Below are 22707 nucleotides of genomic sequence, written 5' to 3' on the forward strand. Positions count from 1 at the left end.
TTGAACGCTTAGCGCGTATAAAAGGGGGATTTTAGCCTGATGTTGTGTTATTCACTGCTCAGATACCAACAACACTCATCACCTACGGTTACGTATAGAGAAATAGCCATGGCGAAAATAAGGTTTTCCTTTTCTTTGGCAGATAGACACACAACCCCTTTGAACACACTATAATTGACATGGAGGGACATGAAAAAGTTCATTACTACTACTAAACAGTGATGCCTTCTACTCATGTGGCACAAGATACCTCTATAGCAGCATAAAACCTGTCTACAATTCCGTTATTGGGTCAAACAATAGCCACCTGGAATTTCAAAGAGACGAGCGAGACGCCATACACCTGTCCTAGAGTTAATTTATTCAGTTGCCATTCCTGCTCCAGTTGAGTTATGTAAATTATTTTCCGACCTGTCTTGTGCAGTGTAACAGGAACAAACGTAGAGAAAAGGAAAGAGAAAACGAAAGGTGGCAAACGGGGCACTGTATATCAAGGGCAATTTACAACATTACGTATGATAAATGAAGCAAATCCAACCTCCAGCCTCCGACAAAAAAAAAAAAAAGGGAACTTGAGTGACTGTGTGTCGTGGGGTAATGACATCGGAATGAGGCTGAACTGCCAAAAGAAAAACAAAGAAAGAGAGAGAGAGAAAAAAAAATAATAGCGTCCTGCGGGTCCCGAACATCTCGTCCTAAGGTAGTGCATAATGACCATGCAGCGCGCTAAGCGACTATAAAGCCACACGGCTGTCCCGAAGATTGGATGTGAAATTCATATCTTTATATCATTTACAACATGAAAAAGTTCATTACTACTACTAAACAGTGATGCCTTCCATTCATGTGGCACAAGATACCTCTATAGCAACATAAAACCTGTCTACAACTCCGTTATTGGGTCAAACAATAACAACCTGGAATTTCAAAGAGATGAGCGAGACGCCATACACCTGGACTAGAGTTAATCAATTCAGCTCCCATTCCTGCCAGTTATCTAAACGTACATGTTCCTACCTATCCTGTTACAATATTACAAGAACCAATGAAGAGAAAAGGAAAGAGCAAACGAAAGGTGGCAAGCGGGACACTGTAACAAGGGGCAATTTACAACATTAAGTGTGACAAAATTAATGAAGCAAACCCAATCTCCAAACTCCAATACAAAACGAGGGAAATAGAGCAGCCGTGTTCACGGGTTACGTATACTTGGTAAAATAATACGATAAATGACATCGGAGTAAAGCTGAATTGCCGGAAAAAAAAAAAAAAAAAAGAAAGAGAAAACTTCCGCGGGAGTCGAACTTCTCGCCTTCCGGTATGGCGTTATGAACACCCAGCGCGCTAAGCGATTACGCCATATGGCTGTCCTGGAGATTCTATGCGAAACTTAAATGTATGATTATACTGTCGTGACAGTGCTGACTGAGATGGCGCTATTCAACTTCCCACAAGTGGCCGCGTGGATTCGACCAATATACAGTTGCAAAGAACAATCGGGAATCATTCCGTACAGATTGCATTCTCATTTTCAGTTTTTAACTACAAAATTGTCGACCTGATGAGGAGATTTGAAAATATAAAATGCATGATGACTGCAGCTTATTGTCTCAGCTACAACATATTTATGTTTCAGAGGAAATGGAGCAAAATCAGATGAGGTAAAGGTGCTTAAACGTTGTCAAGTCAATGCATGGTTTGAAAAAAAATCACCTCCCATAGACATAACACGTAAACTTGTCTGATTTTGAGTCTTTACCTTTAATCACAATTTCTAGTATGATGACGTCATCATATATCAAAACCATCACATGGACTTGAGAGGCAAATGTTCAAAGTACAACATATCTGAATTTGGGATAATATTGAGCTTAAACAACAGAGATACGAGCAAATGAATGTCAGAAACAGTACCTCAAAAAAATCAATTCCACTTTTTTTATATAAAATGACGATTTGATGACGTCATCGCGTTTCTCTGGCAATATTGATACTTGGAATGTTATTTACAATTCATATGCTTTTGTAATATGCAATAGAAATATAGGGTCAACGGACGATTTAAAGAGCTATGACGAAATAAACAAAGACATGTTTTTTCACTATATTTGCAGAAAGACGCGCGTGCGGAATTTCAACTTTGACGCCTGTGCATTCCTTTGTTATGGGTCGAAATCGATCGGAAATCAATGGATACTGTTACTCAAAGTATCAGGAATCCAAATCAGTCAAAAAAATTGCATTTCCATGTTTCTTAAGCGCTCTGCGCGCGAAATTGCGCGGACGGACGCGCACGCGAGAAAATGTTTGAAACGCTTATAATTGTCTGAAACTTCGAGATTTCCCATTGGGAAGTCGTTTTGAGCCTTTTAAAATTTTGACGCGCGCTTACGCGCGCCTAATGATGACCTGGGTAACTAGCGTTAGAAAGTAAGATAGAGCGTGACCTGAACTTTATGTCCAGCGAAAATGATACAGAAATGACATCTAGTTATGAAGTTATGATTGATCATGTGACAAGGTCCGAAAATCACAAAATGGCGCCTAGATGACGTCATAGATATGTTACTGTCATGAAAACCTTATTGTGGCTAGATATTGTTATGAGACATGTTGACTGAAAATGTCATGTCATTCCGTGATGTCATTGTTGAGATATTGACGACACAAAATGTGGCAGAAAGAAAGAAGAATAAAAAAAAAGAGAAATTTTGACAATTACAATAGGTGATACGCTGATAGCGTATCACCTAAAAAACGAGACATGAAAACTCGTCACATTGAGGACGAGTTAGGTGATACGCTTGTGGTCATCAGATGACGGTCATCTGTGATCGACAAAGAAAAGAATGTGATATAGGCACCTTGAAGTTATATTGAGCGTGCATGCGAAACCGTTTCTGTAACCACTCGGCCACGGGTCATCCACGGAAATGGTAAGACAAAAAAACAAAACAATGTATAGATATAACAGGGGGAAAGTCAATGCCCACTCAACTAACGTGGCCTGGTGAACATCTATTGCATTGCTAGACGGAGAAGCGGCCCTGTAACGACTGAGGTCACTATGCCATTTCTGGCAACTTGGGAAAAATACGTCCCGCAGACATAAAACCTATAATCGGCTGGTTTTGATACCTTGCCTTTAATCACAATTTTCAGTGTAATGACGTCATCAAATTACAAAACAATGACATCGTCTTGAAAGACAATTGTTCAAAGTACAACACCTCAGTCGTCGTCATTACATACTATGATCGGTTTGACAAAGTCAACCTGCAAAATGTTGCTGCAGTCGAAGCAATGTGGTCTCCAACACACAAAAAAGAGGGATATGGCGTGTGTGTGTGTCTCTGTGTGTGTATAGGTGCGTTTATATACGAACGTGATTTCTACATGGACGAATATGTAATACAAAATTGAAGAAAAAAAAAGTAAAATAAAAAAAAAATGTTTCGTGATCTTGTGGGGTTCGAACCCGCAATCTCACGTCTCTGAGACGGCGCCTTTAACCACTCGGCCATACGTCTCGACGAGAAAATATGGGGAACGTAAACTTATGTATATGAAAGATACATGGGGAATCGTTTTGTCCACATTCCATTTTCATTTTCAGTTTTAAACTGCAAAATTGTCAATCTGATGAGGAGATTTCAAAGAATAAAATGCATGATTACTGCAGCTTATTGTCTCAGCTACAACATATTAAAGTTTCAGAGGAAATGAAGCAAAATCAGCTGAGATAAAGGTGCTTAAACGTTGTTAAGTCAATTGATGCTTTTAAAAAAAATCACCTCCCATAGACAATACACGTAAACTTGTCCGATTTTGCGTCTTTACCTTTAATCACAATTTAAGGTATGATGACGTCATCAAATATCAAAAGCATGACATGGACTTAAAAGGGAAATGTTCAAAGTACAACATATGTGAATTTGGGATAATATTGAGCTTAAACAACAGAGATACGAGCAAATGAATGTCAGAAACAGTACCTTAAAAAAATTAATTCCACTTTTTTGATTTCAGATGACGATATGATGACGTCATATTTTAATTATGGAAATAATGATACTTGAAACGTTATTTTCAATTCATATGCTTTTGTAATATGCAATAAAAACATAGGGTCACCTGACGTTTTAAAGAGCTATGGCGAAATAAACAAAGACATGTTTTTTCACTATATTTGCACATAGATGCGCACGCGAAATTTCAACTTTGACGCCAGTGCATTGCTTTGTTATTTGTCAAAATCGATCAGAAATCAATGGATATTGTTACTCAAAGTATCAGGAATCCAGATCAGTCAAAAAATGTGCATTTTCATGTTACTGACGCGCTGTGCGCGCGAAAATGCGCGGACGGACGCGCACGCGCAAAATTGTTTGAAACGCTTAAAATTGTCTGAAACTTCGAGATTTCCCATTGGAAAGTTGTTTTGAGCCTTTTAAATGTTTGACGCGCGCTTACGCGTCCTAGATGACGTCCTAGGTAATTAGCATCAGAGAAAGAAAGATAGAGCGTGACCTGAACTTTATGTCCACAAAAACTGATACAGAAAGGACCTTTAGTTATGAAGTTATGATCGATCATGTAACATGGTCCGAAAATCACAAAATGGCGCCTAGATGACGTCATAGATACGTTACTGTCATGAAAACCTTATTGTGGCTAGATATTGTCATGAGACATGTTGACTGAAAATGTCATGTTACTCCGTAATGTCATTCTTGAGATATTGACGACACAAAATAGGCCAGAAAGAAAGAAGAATAAGAACGAGACATGAAAACTCGTCACATTGAGGACGAGTTAGGTGATACGCTTGTGGTCATCAGATGACGGTCATCTGTGATCGACAAAGAAAAAAATGTGATATAGGCACCTTGAAGTTATATTGAGCGTGCATGCGAAACCATTTCTGTAACCACTCGGCCACGGGTCATCCACGGAAATGGTAAGACAAAAAAAAAAAAAACAATGTATAGATATAACAGGGGGAAAGTCAATGCCCACTCAACTAACGTGGCCGTGTGAACATCTATTGCATTGGTAGACGGAGAAGCGGCCTTGTAACGACTGAGGTCGCTATGCCATTTCTGGCAACTTGGGAAAAATACGTCCCGCAGACATGAAACTTATAATCGGCTGGTTTTGAGACCTTGCCTTTAATCACAATTTTCAGTGTAATGACGTCATCAAATTACAAAACAATGACATCGTCTTGAAAAACAATTGTTCAAAGTACAACACCTCAGTCGTCGTCATTACATACTATATGATCGGTTTGACAAAGTCAACCTGCAAAATGTTGCTGCAGTCGAAGCAATGTGATCTCCAACACACAAAAAAGAGGGATATGGCGTGTGTGTGTCTGTGTGTGTGTATAGGTGCGTTTATATACGAACGTGATTTCTACATGGACGAATATCTAATACAAAATTGAAGAAAAAAAAGTGAAATAAAAAAAAAATTGTTTCGTGATCTTGTGGGGTTCGAACCCGCAACCTCACGTCTCTGAGACGTCGCCTTTAACCACTCGGCCATACATATGGGGAACGTTATGGACTTGAAAGACAGTTGTTCAATACTAGTATATAATACATTCATCATACGTTGTCATTTTGCTATTGACATGACGATCTATCACATGAATATGAGGCACGTATTAGTACCTGTGTGAAATTATTATAGGCATGGTTATCAAATTCCCCTAAAATTTCCTTATAATTGCCTTATTTTTACACACAGTTATGCTATCCCTTTAAACTCGTCACAGTTTAATTAGAATCATTAACATCATATATTAGTACCATATTCAGTTCCATAGCTGATCACATTTGCTAATTAATTAAGATTAATTGTCTAGAATGTGTGATATGGCCAACCTGTATACACACGTATATACACACACACAATGCTAAATGTATGTATCAAACATCTGTAACACAACTTTAAACTAACTGTAGGAATTATCGCTGCACTTATCATCCATACTTTTTATCACTATCTGAAACTCCACAAAAACCACTAATTGACAAATAATCATCAATACAGAAGACTGACTTAAAGGAACAATGCAAATACCTTTTTTACAATGTATAGCTTGTTACATGTATAAATCAGCACAAAGTAACCACGACTACATTGTGTTACTGAATTGATATGAACAAATTTCATTTTGTTACAATATACTAAATCATTTTCAAAAGCCCAGCCTGCAAAATTTTGCAGCAGTCGAAGTAATGCAGTCTCCAACGCAAAACAAAGGTATACTGTGTGAGTGTGTGCGTATGGGTGTGTTTACATGCAATTGTAATTTCTACATGGACGAAGGTGTAGTACTCCATTGAAGAAAAAAAAGTAAAAAAAAAAAATAATTATTTTCTTTCGTGCTCTTGTGAGGATCGAACCCGTACGTGTGCAACCTCACGTTTCTGAGACGACGCCTCTAACCACTCGGCCATACGTCTCGACGAGAAAATTTGAGGAACGTAAACTTATGTACGTGAAAGATGAATCAGGAATCGTTTCGTCCGCATTCCATTCTCATTTTCAGTTTTAAATTGCAAAATTGTCAACCTCATGAGGATATTTCAAAGAATAAAATGCATGATTACTGCAGATTATTGTCACAGCTACAACATACTTAAGTTTCAGAGGAAATGAAGCAAAATCAGCTGAGATAAAGGTGCTTAAACGTTATCAAGTCAATGCATGGTTTCTAAAAAAATCACCTCCCATAGACATAACACGTAAACTTGTCCGATTTTGCGTCTTTACCTTTAAACACAATTTAAAGAATGATGACGTCATCAAATTTCAAAACTATGACATGGACTTGAAAGGCAAATGTTCAAAGTACAACATATCTGAATTTGGGATAATATTGAGCTTAAACAACAGAGATACGAGCAAATGAATGTCAGAAACAGTACCTAAAAAAATTTAATTCCACTTTTTTTATTTCAGATGATGATATGATGACGTCATAATGTATTCATGGAGATATTGATACTTGAAACGTTATTTCGAATTCTTATGTTTTTGTAATATGCAATAAAAACATAGGGTAACCAGACGTTTTAAAGAGCTATGGTGAAATAAACAAAGACATGTTTTTCGCTATATTTGCACATAGACGCGCACACGAAATTTCAACTTTGACGCCAACGCATTCCTTTGTTATAGGTCAAAATTGATCGGAAATCAAGGGATATTGTTACTTAATGTATCAGGAATCCAAATCTGTCAAAAAATTCGCATTTTCATTTTGCTTACGCGCACTACGCGCGAAAATGTGCGGACGGACGCGAACGCGCGAAACGCTTAAAATTGTCTGAAACTTCGAGATTTCCCATTGGTAAGTTGTTTTGAGCCTTTTAAAAGTTTGACGCGCGCGTACGTGCGCGTAATAATGTCGTAGGTAATTAGCATTAAAATGTACGATAGAGCGTGACCTGAACTTAATGTCCACCGAAAATGATACAGAAATGACCTCTAGTTATGAAGTTATGATCGATCATGTAACATGGTCCGAAAATCACAAAATGGCGCCTAGATGACGTCATAGATATGTTACTGTCATGAAAACCTTATTGTGGCTAGATATTGTCATGAGACATGTTCCCTGAAAATGTCATGTTATTCCGTAATGTCATTCTTGAGATATTGATGACACAAAATTGTCCAGAAAGAAAGAAGAATAAAAAGAAATAAAGAGAGATTTTGACAATCACAATAGGTGATACGCTGATAGCGTATCACCTAAAAAAGACAGATTTTGACAATCACAATAGGTGATACGCTAAAAGCGTATCACCTAATAAAGAGAGATTTTGACAATCACAATAGGTGATACGCTGATAGCGTATCACCTAATAAAGAGAGATTTTGACAATCACAATAGGTGATACGCTGATAGCGTATCACCTAATAAAGAGAGATTTTGACAATCACAATAGGTGATACGCTGATAGCGTATCACCTAATAAAGAGAGATTTTGACAATGACAATAGGTGATACGCTGATAGCGTATCACCTAATAATTATCTTTATAGCAATAAGAAGAGAAGAAGAGTCTCATCTCCAATCAGCAAAAATGGCTTCCACACTTTGGCTCTTTTTGTCTTAAAATTAGGTGTGCTACATCTTTCTCCTCTTGATGAGCTGAGAATGAGCCGAAAGAATATACACCTGTAAATGCACTCATGGGTTCTTGAAGGAGTACTAAAATGAAGCTTTGTAATAAATGAATATTAGAAAAAAAAAAACACTTACTCTGTACGCAAACTCCTCTTCACTGCTTGCCTCTCTCATTTGACCATCCAGAGTGAGTGTGAGGTCGATCTGTCCCTCGCGTATCTGACCTGCTCTTCCCGTCAAACAGCTGACACTAAAAAGAAAAAGGCAAAAACCATCAATATTGTTTATTTATTAAATTATTTATTAAATTTAATTATCTATTAAATTATTACATGCAGAATGTACTTCGTGGACATACAAATTGAACATAAAAAACATAAAGAAGACAGAAATGACTTGCTAAAATGTACTTTGAGGATAATGGGTCCTATAATGCAGTTATTTAGATGCCTTTAATGCTGATGTACATCATGTACGGTGATGTATTTTGAACGATTTGCACAAATGTAAGGTTAACCTGCTTTCTAACCTTCTTCCTAAAAAGTAGGGTGCCTTGGCTAATCTTAGCAAGTCATTTTTTTTTCTTGTCTTAAACGAGGTGCCCAGGCAAGATTAATTGAGTGGGATATCAAAAATGCTTACAAAAAAACAACAACAGAATGGTATAATGTAACACAGGTGTTTTTAACGTTAGAAGACTCCAATTTTACACAAATAAATAATGAAAACTATCCTTGACAAGCACTTTATGGATTGTCTTTTCTCTTTTGCTGTATCGGAGGTCAAAGAGACAGAGATAGCTATGGCAAGGATAACACAGTGTCCATGATAAGCCATTCTTTGGGATTCTTTGTAGTAGTCAAGCGCGCCGGAAGCGGGGGGGGGGGGGGGCAGGGGTGGCACTTGCCCCCCCCCCCCCCCAAACAAAATGTTGGGGGGGGGGGGCAAAACGAGTTTTTGCCCCCCCCCCCAAAGTGCCCCCTGTAACAAATAATTAATCACTGATTTAAAGACCAAAATGAACAATAAAGGCATATTTCTTGTCTAAATGTTGTAATTTCATAACTGAAAATGCAAAAATTTTCGCCCCTAACAGGGCGAAAATTATAATACACTAACAACATACATTATTGTATTTATACACTAATAGGAACTTATGAGTAAATTTAGTGTATAGATGGTAGCCTCGTGTCCTCGAGTGTGCCCGCTGAAACATACCTTTAGTAAACCTTACATTCTTCATTTTCTTCTTTGTTTTCTAGCAGTATAAGAATATTTTTTATTGTTCGAACGATGCGATCACGTTTAAGCTTTTAATGAGTACATTTGAGATAAATTACAAAGTGAAAGTGGCTCGCTCGTTCTGCAAGTACTTATAGTTAAATGAAAAGTGTTCATAAGTTATTATCATAGTCCTTCGCAGTGATTTCTTTTACTATGTTTAATTCCTCAGAAATTTAATTTAAAATGCTCTATAAAAGCGACTTTTATACTCTGTTTTTACAAAAACTCCCTACCGTGGGAGGGGGTATCCCCCTCCCACTCCCTCCCCCGCTCGGTCGTTTCGCTCCCTCGACGAGGATCTCACACCATCACATAATAAAAACCCGTGTTAAGATCATAGTCCTTCCATTCCAACTGATTTTTTTTCAATATGTTAGTTCCCTAGAAATTTGCTTTTAAATGTTCTATAAACGCGACTTTTATACTCTGTTTTCACAAAAAGTACCTACCGTGGGAGGGGGTACCCCCCTCCCCCCGCTCGGTCGCTTCGCTCCCTCGCCGACGATCTCATACCATCACATTATTATGTATTCCCGTATGTAATAATCATAGTCCTTCGCACTGATTATTTTTCACTATGTTTAATTCCTTAGAAATTTGCTTTTAAATGGTCTATAAACGCGACTTTTGTACCCTGTTTTACAAAAGCTCCCTACAGTGGGGGGGGGGGGGGGGGGTATCTCCCTTTCCACCCCCCCCCCCCCCGCTCGCTCGCTTCGCTCCCGCGCCGAGGATCTCACCTCGTCACATAAAGGTAATGTGCCCCCGTTGAGATTTTGCCCCCCCCCCCCCCCCGAAACCAGAAATGTTCCGGCGCGCTTGGTAGTAGTAGACTGATTTGCCACATTCACAACATATCAACCGTCCATCCTACCGACAACACGCTGATTCCTATAACTATACCGTCTTCCAAGTATGTTTAGAGGGAGTTTAACAAGGTTACAGCTGTATCAAAATTAATGGGAATAAGAGTAGCTGGTAACAAGATTGTTCTGCATTCATTTTTTTTTCTTCTTCTTTTTTTTTTTGTAAAATCATTACCCCAACATATTTTTGGTTGGCTTATATAGTTATAAGTACACACCTTTGCGCAGGCTCATAGAACTCTTCCATGCCATTTAGATCACATTGAATCCCTGCCACTGTGATACTGGAGATACCCTCAAAGTTCACTCCAAGGTCAGTTCCAAAAACTTCTACTCTCGTTCCTCCTGCTACTGGTCCAATTGCAGGGTAAAACTGTCAGAGAATTTCATACAGATAAAACACTTATGATTATCTTCATGTGCTTTATATCACTAACAAAAGTGAAAAGGGAACATGAGTTTTCTATTGAAATTTGCTACAGCTTAATGTTTTTGCAATTTGTCATAATATATCCAATGTTTGTCAGCTTTCGAATCTACAGAACCCAAAAAACTCTAACCTTCTGTTTTATTATTCATAATGCACACATTGTAAATTCATATACTTAAAGTATTTGCTCAAGGAGTTGCAAACCTTGAATTGAGTATTCAAAAAAGAAATTTTATTTGCGCAAACTAAATTAAATGCACTATGTTCACGCCTACTTCTGCATAGTTCTGTTACTTTTGTAGAAATATGATGTATCAAAAAGTGAGGTACTACTGCACAAAGATTATTATCTAAAACATTCATTGACGCTACACAGCCTTTGTTATGATGGATAGATAGATAAATAGATAGATAGATAGATAGATAGATCGATAGATAGATAGATATTGGTTTATTTCATCAAAAGGAAAATACATAGCAACCCAGATGATGAATTGCGTGTCCTTGGTGTTTAAGTGCACAAACAAAAATACAATACAATAGAATACAATACAATATAATGCAATGATTATTCACATGAAACAGATACAAAAAGTAAGCCTTATTACATAAAATACCCGTAAATAACCGTAAATTAACTATCCGTAAACACCCGTACATATCCCGTTGGAATCCCATTTTCTTTGCTATGCTTTCCAATGATAAATCATATTCATTTCTGGTCAGTTTTTCTCTGTTTACGTTTGTTACAGAAACTACAAATACAATTCTCTTTCAAAATACAATATTCCATCAAAGACTTACAACACATAATAAATTACAATTCAAAATAAAATCAACTGGTTTAAAATATGACGAGATACAAATATACTTACAGTTGCATATACACATTATAATATATATAAACATATGTATATACATAACATACATCTACCCCAACCGACTACAATTACATGTACCAAATTTCAAATCGAATATTAGATATATATATATATATATATATATATATATATATATAAATTAACAATGTGTTTATGTACTTTTTACTTTAAAAATTGCTTTGCACGCATATTGACTATATATATATTTCCCACACGAAAAACTTCGAATCCACTACCCACAAAATTGAGAGTCAGCTAGATCCGCTAGCAATTTGTAACATTTTCACCAAAAGAGAATAAAACAAAATAAGAAAGAAAAATGCTGCCACCATGGCAACACTTCGTTCAATGATGACAAAAGACAAACACATCGACACACTACACTACCACAAATATGCCAAAACTCAAGCCAAATGCTCCAACTCTTAGAGAGTCATCTATGCCCAAAACAATGCTTCACACCAACATTCAAATCAGTAGACCTTTCTATATCATGATGACCTATATCATGGTTTTCCTATTATGGGCATTTTGACATTATCTCACGCACAGTATTCGAAATAAAATTGAACCAGGAATTACAGTTTGTTAATCAGTACTTACATCAGTGATTTCAGGGGCATCACATTGTAGATATAGGCTCTGATTGAGAGGAGTATTCCTCTGGCAGACTTCGCTCTCTTGGACGTTGCAGTCATCACCACACCAGAGACATTCTAGCTTTGTAGGCGTTGACACAGGTGATAGACAGCGACTGCAGCTTCCATTATTCACTGAACACTTGTAAAGTGTCACTTTTATAAGAACAGTGGGAAGTCAATTAGTACGTCTGAGAGGAATAATTCCACAAGAGCAGAAAATCACTGCCAATTTGCCTCAAATTCATCCATAATGTCCTACCTCAATATTTGTCTTCTTGATTTGATGATCAAGCTTCTTTTACGAAGCAAAATTCCACCAGTTCATATGATGAGTGTCGAAGGTTGATCTTAGTTTTAGTGTTCGTGTTTTCTCCACCAATACATGTATATTATATCAAGCTGAGGGCCAACATATCAAAGTATTAACAGTGATATCAATTGCTTCTATTGATCATGTAGGGCCTATAGTAAAGTAATAATTCCACCAATGAAGTCAGCAAGGGTGCCTGAAGTTAGAAAGAAGAAAAGGAATTAATACAAAGTGCTTTTACGAACTGCTTTATTAGCTGGATTTCATTAAGCCCTGTAGTACATAATTATACATGAAGGTTTCCCAGACTTGTATCAACTCGGTAGACAAACGCTTCAAGTACAATTGTATGTTTTTTAAACACTATGCCGTACACCAAACACAAACCCAAACATACATTTGTGTTACATGTGAGTGTCAACATGTTATCCATAAACTGAATTTATGGGTCCACATTCTCCTCAGTTTAGAGCATATATTGTTCAAGTAGCAATTTTAATAAACAAATCATGAAAAATACAAATTATTGATATGATCTAAACAGATTAAGAATAGCAATATCTAATTGAATTCAATACACGAAATGCCATTTGCACAAACACCAAAAACCCAAAGAGACATGCTTGCTGAATCAAAGGGGCTGGTCTTACCCCCAGCATGCCCAGACGGTGAACATCATTCTATCACTGACATGAAGAGTAGAGTTCATTTCATATTGTTGTGCCAAAGTGGACTATTATACAGTGCTTTTTGAGTCATTAGTGAAATGTATAGCAGACTTCACACATTGACCTTTACATTATACTTTTACCTTGTGCCCCTTACAAGGTACATCTTATTTCTTCATTATCATTAGAACTTTGAGAGCTCAACATCTTTTAAGATATCATCCACTTAATACATCTAGAAAATATAGTGTATGTATTCACATGTATTCTCATTCATACCCAAACTATCTTTTTTTTTGTCAATAATATGGTTAATGATAAAAATTTATTATAATAAATTGGAACACTGGTACACGTAGTATTTACCCTTTAGTACTTGGTATATTGATTTTGATAAATTCAAACTCTACTGAAACTAATCAGACAGGCAGAAATATGAACAGAATGTCTTTAGTTTAATATTTCATGATCAGGATGGAAATAAGAATTGCACACGGTGCACAACGTAATATGCTGTACTTCATGTATGTAAACTTGAGCAAACCTTCAGATCCTGTCCAGTCGTCAATGATGTTTTGGGAATTCCAGCGGACAGACGCATTCACATTGGTTTGGAGAACTTCACTGTTGTACATGTACTGTAGGTGTCAAGATCACAATTTGTGAGGTGGAAATCAAGCCCATATTCAAATAAATGATTCCTTTGCAAATACAAATTCTATGTCTACTTCTTCTATATTCTAAACAACCAACGTGTGTTACATATATTCTAAACAACTAACGTGTGTTACAAAATGTTTAGGGTGCATGCTAATATCGAGTTCAAGTTCACACTCATAAATGCCTGTGCAGCAGCTTATATATTGTACAAATTTGAAGTAAACTTCATGCTACATCTACTCTGTAATAAGTGAGATGATGATTACTTACTGTACAGCCAAAAATATGATTGCGTCACTTCCTCTGCTCATCCTTTCAATCAGATAGTAAATGGAGACTATACACCTACGCCTAAGACCTACGGTCTTAGGCACATATCATTCACAATGTTTTAGACAAACTGCCATATGAAATTGCCATATGAAAAAGTTACTCTATATTTTGATGGCCTGTTTAGGCAACGAAGATTTAAAATGGATTGTTACCAAGGTTACGTTCTGCTTGTATTTCAGGCTACTATATATATCTCTTTTAGGCAACAACAACAACAACAACAAAATCAGATTTGGAGATTTTCGTGGCCCAAGCAGGCCCCCAGAGAAAGGATTCGGTGGACGATACCTGGACATACAACATATTCTGCTTTGTTTTATCAGCGTTAATGATATTCCATTCTCCCAAGTCATAATTGTTGTATTACAAAAGATGTTGATGGGCTTTCATCTAGTTGTGGTCAAATCATCCAAGTCATATCATTATAAAGAATATTGTGCAAGAATGATATATAGGCAGTCATTTATGGTCAACAATATCTCACCTGTCGATGAGGACAGTTGACAAAAGTCTCATTGAAGTCTGTTACTTCTACAGTCTGTTCAGTCCCGTCTACATGCATGACACATTCATACAAAGTGACCTGTTTAAAAGAAAAAGCCAGACAAATCTTCAAGGCAAAACTCAATCCTAAATTCCCCGTATCTAAAATATTTGATTTTCAATATCTATACATCTGACGTCACTCCGATTCTGTATCTTTTCAAGCTTGTTAAAAGTCTGCCGTAACTTCCTGCACACGAAATGTCTTCCTGAATGGTTGTAACCTTTACCAGAGCCTTGTCGAATATCTATCTAATTCTCTGATTTCAAAAATGCAACTCTCTTATAAAGTGTATGTGATAGAAGCTACTTGACTTACTGAGCACTTGCAAGAATGAACATTCTGTTTTGATTTGAAAGGAAGGAGATTGAAAACACTAATACAATCCACAATCATGAACATCTTATTTCTATATCCTAAGTACATTCTCATTTCAAATGTTTCTTTTATTAGCTGCGTAGGCCTAAGTAGCGAAGACTGCTGACACATCGATTTATTCTACATAAAGGCCGTGTCACACCAGCCTTGCGTGCGACTTCCGAAGAACATTGCTATCCGGAGGTCCCCGCAGATGACCCGCACATGACAGTACCCAGCATGTATCTCAAAAGTAGTTACCCGGAGGTGCGCACGCTGGCTCTATTTACCCGCTGCCTAAAAAAGGCCCTGTCACACCAGCTAAGCGGGCTTATTGCGTATGGGGATTTTTCAGCACGCAGAATAATTTCTGCGGCCGGACAAGGTTTAGGGCGAGTTTCGCGTGGGTATTACATGATAAACGCGTGATACCTAAGTCCTTCTTGCGTGTATTCCGTTGAACTGCATGCTAGGCGCGTGGGTGTCACGTGATAGCTTCGTGATAGCTTCTTTTATGTCAGTTACGGGCGATATACGGGCTCTGCGAAGTACCTGCGCCACAACTGCGTGTTATCTGCGTACTAGTCACCTGCGAGATGAGTGCTAGCCTGAACAATAGGCTGGTTCGAGTGGATGGGCAAACAATCATTTGTCAACTAGCTTTCAAGAAGTGAAGATGCCCCGTAGACGGAAAGTGCACAAGGGCAGAGAACGTCCAGTGGATGGACAGCCACTTAAAAGCCCGGAAGATTCACAGCAAATGCACCAAATTGCTGCTGAAGTCCATTCGGCGGATGAAGTCCTGTCCGAAAGGGACCAGGTAGTCCTCGACGCCACAGAGGACAAAGAAGAGAATGAGTCCAACACGTCACACAAAATATGCTCTTAGAATGCCCGCAAATGGCACGCACTCCCTTCACATAGGCATAGATCAGCGGGCAAATTACCTACTTCAAGTGGGTCAAATGCCTGTGAATTGCGGCGGCTACGGCCCTCCTACGGGTGTTCTGCGTGGAACTCTTCGGGCAGTCCTCGCGACTCATCCGGAAATAGTTTTGGTCATGCTCAAAACTTTGCTGCGGGAAAATTGGACTAGCGTGCGCACCTTCGGGCAACTAAGGACGAGATAAGTGCTTGGTACTGTCAAGTTCGGGCCAACTGCGGAGAGCTCCGGGTAGCAAATTTGTTTCCCCGCAAGTCAAGCCGCAAAACTTCCCCAGATACGGTATGACAAGGCCTTGAGCATGCTCAAAACTTGTTCCGGAAGAGTCACGGAAGTTGCCCGTAGAGATACGCGCAGAACACAAGTAGGAAACCCTTACCGGTAGCACCTCACAGGCAACTCCAAAGCAGGTACTTCGCAATCCCCGTAAGTCGCTCGTAACAGAGAATGGATCGGTTTCAAAGCTCTCACGCGAGTCACACGGAATGCACGCAAGTTGAAGCTAAGTAGCACGCGTCTAGTAAGTAAGAAACAAGTGCGAAAATTGCAAACATTCTTGTCCGCCCGCGGAAAATCTTCTACGTGCTTTAAACTACCTCCTCGCCACAAGCCCGAGTAGCTTTTCGCTGCCCGGACAGGTGTGACACCGCCTTAAAGATAATAAAAAGTTTTGGTACCTCAAAAGTGTCCTTGAATTTCCTTGTCTTAGTTTGTGTTTCAGGTTAAAGTACCTTTCATATAACTAACACTGTGAGACTTACTCGCCCCAAAGTGCTCTCATGTCTTAGTAATCATGCAATTAACTGCGATCAGCAGCCCCATACGCATAGCGACCAGCAGTCCCACACGCATAGCGTAATCGGGCTTCGCATTGTAGCATTCAAGATCATGACAGATTTAGTATCGCAGGGTAAATGTCAACTTAAAATCCCATAAATTCTTCAATTTGAAGACTTACCAATTAACTTGAAGTATTGAAAACAGGCTTCGGGCAACGTTTGGTTCTGCCTATAGTCCCTTTCTGTTCGAATTGATGACTGAATGTGACTCGGTCGACAGGACCTTAGGAGAGCTACATACAGTACACTGAATACTACAGCCAGTGCATGCGAACACATCACATGCACACAAATTTCAAATCCATGACCGGATAAGATGTTTGTGTGCGCATGCGCTGGCCATGGTATCCAGTGTATATTGTAGCTCTCCCAAGGTCCTCTCGACCGAGTCACATTCAGTCATCAATTCGAACAGAAAGGGACTATTGGCAGAACCAAACGTTTTGGATTTTAAGTTGACATTTACCCGCGATACTAATTCTGTCATGATCCTGAATGCTACAATGCGAAGCCCCATTACGCTATGCGTATGGGGCTGCTGGTCGCAGTTAGCTATGCGTACAATGGGCTGCACGCTGCTGGTCGCAGTCAGTGGTTTCGTACAATATTTATCGACGCTGGACAGCGTCGGCTCTGGTACGAAACCATTATTGCATGATTACTAAGACATGAGAGCACTTTGGGGCGAGTATTAAATTCTCACAGACAACGTACTGTAACCTGAAACACAAACCAAGACAAGGAAATTCAGGGAAGCTTTTGAGGTACCAAAACTTTTTATTATCTTTAAGATAAGGACTGATAGGCTTAATGGAAGAGAGAAGAGAATCAGAAATCTGTATACTTATTCTTTTAAAGAGTCAGAATACACATCTTGTCATCGGCATCAAATTAAGTTTGACAGTTCATCATCACATTCTTTTTAATATCAAATGTTGTGCCGTCTGCATAATTTCAATACACAAATTGATTGCATGAAATATCACATTTGAAAGGCTTCTATATCTTCCATGGGGGATGATTTTCATCCCACTATTTGTTTGCGTTCATATACTCGACCTACAGGAACGTCATACCTGGAACTTCCCCATTTTATTGATCCAGACACTATTTCTTTACATTCTCGGGGTGTTAGTTGATGAAGAAAACCTTACAGCACACATTTTATCATTAAAAATTTTTCAAAGTGTCTCGGACTAATACTTGTACTACATCTGAACACTGCTTTTAAATTTTGTCACAATACATTAATAGTGCTATAACTATGACAAATAAGAAACTTTGTTTTGAACCATGATGATTGAACCATGATGGTTTTCCTACCTTGGTTGGATCAGTTGGTAGATTGGATGCCATTATGCTGTACCCAGCTGCAATATTGACTGGTATCAGGGTTTCTTTTGGCACACCTAGGAGCTGAGGGCAATATTCCTGCCCCCTTCTGTCTGTCTGACCTGGCATCTGTTTGTTGTGATGATAAGCAACGAAATCATAGCTTTTACTCATCAGTCATGCTATTTATGAAAGCAGTGTGGTGCAATCGATAAGATCAAGAACTTGTAATTAGAATGTCTTAGATTAAGAATGTTTAAATGGTGCATTCTATCATCCTTAAACAAGAGGCTTTACCCATGATGTCCCTTTATCACGTCTATAGCTGTCAATGATGTGAAGTTTAAAAAGATCGTGTAGTTTTCGTTGAGTAGGCCCTACTGACTTCAGGTTTCTAACATTTTTCGGTGAGATAATGACAGAACTCTTATGAAATATAGAAGGGCATGTAATTCAAAGAGGGATTCAATGTTTATTTGACGAAAATTGGTTTTGAAATGGCTGAGATATCCAAAACAGCGCAATCGTAATAAAAGGTGACACCCGACTCTTAATGGGATCGCTTTGTTTCCCTTTGATTTCGGATGTCTCGGTCATTCCAAAACCAATTTTCGTGTAATAAACTTTGATTTCGTCTTCTATAGAATGGTATGCTTTATTATTTCATAAGTAGTTTCTTTGTACCTCGCAAAAAAAATTAAAAGCCCAATCCTCATCTCCACCAATACTACACTATCCTTTTAAAGCGGACAGACCCCACCTGGCAGTGCTTGAACAATAATGGGAAGGCCCTCTGGCAGAAGTTAGCACTGGTGTACATCAAATAACACCATACTGTTCACATAATCAATCCTATCATTTTAGTTGTGACATCACACTCCAGCACATAGAAACAAAGATCAATGATTTGTGCCCTCTCGAACAAATGTGACCCTGCACCACAAACAAAAAGTCGCCAGACATGGATTTTTAGTCAAGGGCAGATTCTGAAAAAGCAGAATCTAGGCTTTAAAATGATGTATAACTCAATTCAAATGGATTCTCCTAACCTCTATAATACTTGAAAGAAAGCACACACTCTGGAAAATGTAAACTGAGAAAAGAGGCTGTGAAGTACAGGGTCTATTCAAGTGCTTAATCTTTACTAAGCCGTGCTACCTGTGCCATGAAAGGGACAAAAACATCATGTTAACTACTGTAGCACCAACAATTAAGGAATTATCAAATTAAGCTGAAATTAAGCATGGTCTATAACCACAATCTGACAATGATAAATGTCAACTTTCAGAGCAGTAGCGTCATCCTTTCAAAAGTCATTAGAGTTGAAAGTGAAGAGGGTGCAAAGGATTTTCAAAAAATGAAAAGGGCCGCTTAGAAAAACCTCATCATAATATATTCTACCAAAAAAGGGGTTGCGGAAAAACTGCTGGAAACCTACTTTCCATTAAATTTATGATCCGAAACTCAAGCATAATGTAGAAGAATAATAGCTCTTTCAGAAAATATGGAATGCGATGATAGGTAGACTCACATTAATCCCAGTAACAATAGTGTCGTCTACACATGATGAGCTGTCGTGTGTACACCTGTTTTCATACACACACCAGTCACACGGCCACCGGCTAGTCACACAAGATGAACATCTATACAAATGTGTGAAAACATTGTAGGAAAGAGTAAGTTACAAGAAATAAGTTAAGTGGGGTTTCCCATTTCTTGCGACTACTTTGTATACACTTTCTCTTTCTCTTTTTTTTTCCTTTGGTGTGGAGCATTATTATTTGAGACGGAGTTATACATCAAATTTGGTATTCCACTGGCATCATTAGCTTAGATTGAGAAATATACATGACTCAACATTAGACAAAATCTAGCATATCGCCGTCAATTGATACAACAGAGTGCATATATAACAAACTCCACTTGAAACAATAAGAGTTAATTAACAAAAAAAGAGATTGATGAAGCACTAGTAACACACAAATCATTTGCTTTGAAATGTGAAGCACAGTTTGGGGCATACAGGTAGATGGAAAACAATGCAATTTTTAAAAGGATGAGAAGGAACTTGATAAGATTTGAGTGCATTGAAGGAATGGATGGAATGTATGAAGGTAATTAGTGGTAGATTTTACATGGAATCTCATCAATAGAAAAGAGAATAATATATAACGTGTCTCATTTTCCCAATCTTCATTTCTTTTATTGGCTCTTAAATTGGTCTTTATTTATTACTCTCTTCAAAATTGATCGATTAATTGGAATGACACAATTCTAGCAATGAAGCTGAGGAAATCTTGCAAATTGCAAATTCAAAGGATGCAAATTTAAGCCCTCAGACCAATGATGAGGACAACAAGTCTATGCAAAGTTGCTGCATAACAACATCACAATTCTAGATAAAGTTTTCCCTTCAAACCCCTCAAAATTATCCAGAATTGTGAAACAAACAAAAGCAAAAAAAAAAATGAATGTCTGCAGTGTCTTTGTCTGAGAAGACCAGATTTCTGAGGTTTGAATACAAGAGAAACTGAAGATTACTATATCAGTGTCTTATAATACAAAGCAAAACATATGAGAGAAATGATAGTAGAAGTAATCTAAATGCACACAGAATTATCAAAGGACATTGGTAACCCGCTACAACAAAATGATCCTAAAGTCGGGCGAGGTCGATTATTTGAAAATTGCATGACACAATTCCCTAATCTTTCTGCTTTAAATTTATATATTACATGTCTTATAAAAATAATCGGCTGCGGAGATATCGATGTTTAAAAGAGCGCATTTCAAGACGTCTGGGAAATCACTGTTTCGAGAAAAGCGCCCTAAAAGTTCTCCTTGCGACTCAATCACAATCAAGAAACATGCAAGTCAGTATTCACCTCCGGACAATAGAAGTTAAGCCCTAGCAACCCCCGAAATGCTCATTCAAACACAGCGTCGGCGGTCTCCTCACCGACCAATCAGTGACCAGGATGCCAGGAGAAGCGGCTGGGCAGCGCACCCCGCCAGCACGCACCAGTCGACTGGGCAGTGTGCGCGCTTCACGCTTCGGTTAGCGGCAAGCAGAAAACTGACCAATGAGATCACTCTGGTCGTTGTTAGGGGCGGAGCCTATGTGTGGCGCTCAATCCAAATGTTCGAACCAGTTTCTGCTTCGTTGAAACGCCAAAGAAACATGGCCCAGAAAAACGCTATTTTTTGGTCTTTCCTTTCATCATTTTGCTTCAAAATTTCGACAGATGATAGAAGACATGTAAGACTCTAATAATATGTCGAATTCAGAAAATCGTAAGTTTTGACCAATTTTGATGCTCTAACTTCAAACTCGATTTTCACGGCTTCGACCGTGCGCGACTTTAGGACCATTTTGTTGTATTATTGCATCAATAATGCTCATCATGTAGTGATGTAATACATGGGGTTTTCTTTTCCTCAGCTCATAATTTCATTACAACATATCAAAACAACGTGGGAGATTTTAACTTTTTTATAATGTCATTGCACCTTTCCTAAACATATTATACTCCTTAAAGGACAAGTTCACCTTCATTAACATAAGGATTGAGAGAATGTAGAAATAAATTAGTAGAACACATCATTGAAAGTTTGAGGAAAATCGGACAGTCCGTTCAAAAGTTATAAATTTTTGAAGTTTTTGTGCAGTCACCGCTGGATGAGAGGACTACTGCATATGACATCACGAGCCTTAGTAGTCTCGTCATCCCGCGGTTCCAACACAAAAATTTTAAAAATTCATAACTTTTGCATCGACTGACCAATTTTCCTCAAACTTTCACTGATGTGCTCTACTAATATTGCTGCATTCTCTCAATCCTTATGTTTATGAAGGTGAACTTGTCCTTTAAACATGAATCGCTGATATAAATCACAATTTACTATAATAGTAATCTATCCAATTCAAGATACCTAAGACAGCAAAATGCAATCAACAAAATGTCTGGTATTATAGTATTTGTACATTCTTGGCCCAAATGACACTCTAATGATTTATCTACCAGCATGCCTCAAAATCATTCGAGGATGACCCTGCATGACTAGAGACAGGTCAAAATTAATTAATTCCCCTAACATCGTGCATTAATAAGTCCCTGTGAGGAAAATTATAATCAATGGATGCTGAAGTATATAGGTGTAGTTACACAGTCTGCAGGGCATCTTGAGGACTCTACAGACAAAATCTTGTAAAACAAATACAGGGTTTTAGCAAAAGTAAAACCATTTGTCACTGATAGTTTCAGTGACTATGCTTTTGCTTTGGACGAGAGTTATCTTTAATATCCATATTGCTTTTGCAAATATCAATTGTTATTAATTTGTGGAAAATTCCTATACATATTATGAAGGGGACAAACAAATAAACGTTTTCCATTATCAAATATGCAATTCCAAAGTATTCAAACTTCCCTAAAATCAGATTATCAACAAAATGTAGTATCTAGTACG

General features: G+C 38.1%; 1 protein-coding gene across 1 annotated transcript in view; it reads right to left on the bottom strand.

The window, feature by feature from the left end:
- The window catches only part of LOC140245158 (plexin-A4-like), a 94410-nt gene that overhangs the window by 60780 nt on the left and 10923 nt on the right, over nucleotides 1-22707 (bottom strand). Inside the window, exons 5-8 of the mRNA XM_072324760.1 lie at nucleotides 18229-18366; nucleotides 14707-14805; nucleotides 10518-10672; nucleotides 8285-8399 (exon numbers count right to left, since the gene is read on the bottom strand). Coding sequence (XP_072180861.1) covers nucleotides 8285-8399; nucleotides 10518-10672; nucleotides 14707-14805; nucleotides 18229-18366 — 507 coding nt within the window. The remainder of the gene's footprint in view (nucleotides 1-8284; nucleotides 8400-10517; nucleotides 10673-14706; nucleotides 14806-18228; nucleotides 18367-22707) is intronic.

Source organism: Diadema setosum, chromosome 2 (genome assembly GCF_964275005.1).
Source record: "Diadema setosum chromosome 2, eeDiaSeto1, whole genome shotgun sequence".
In the NCBI taxonomy this organism is placed as follows: Eukaryota; Metazoa; Echinodermata; class Echinoidea; order Diadematoida; family Diadematidae; genus Diadema; species Diadema setosum.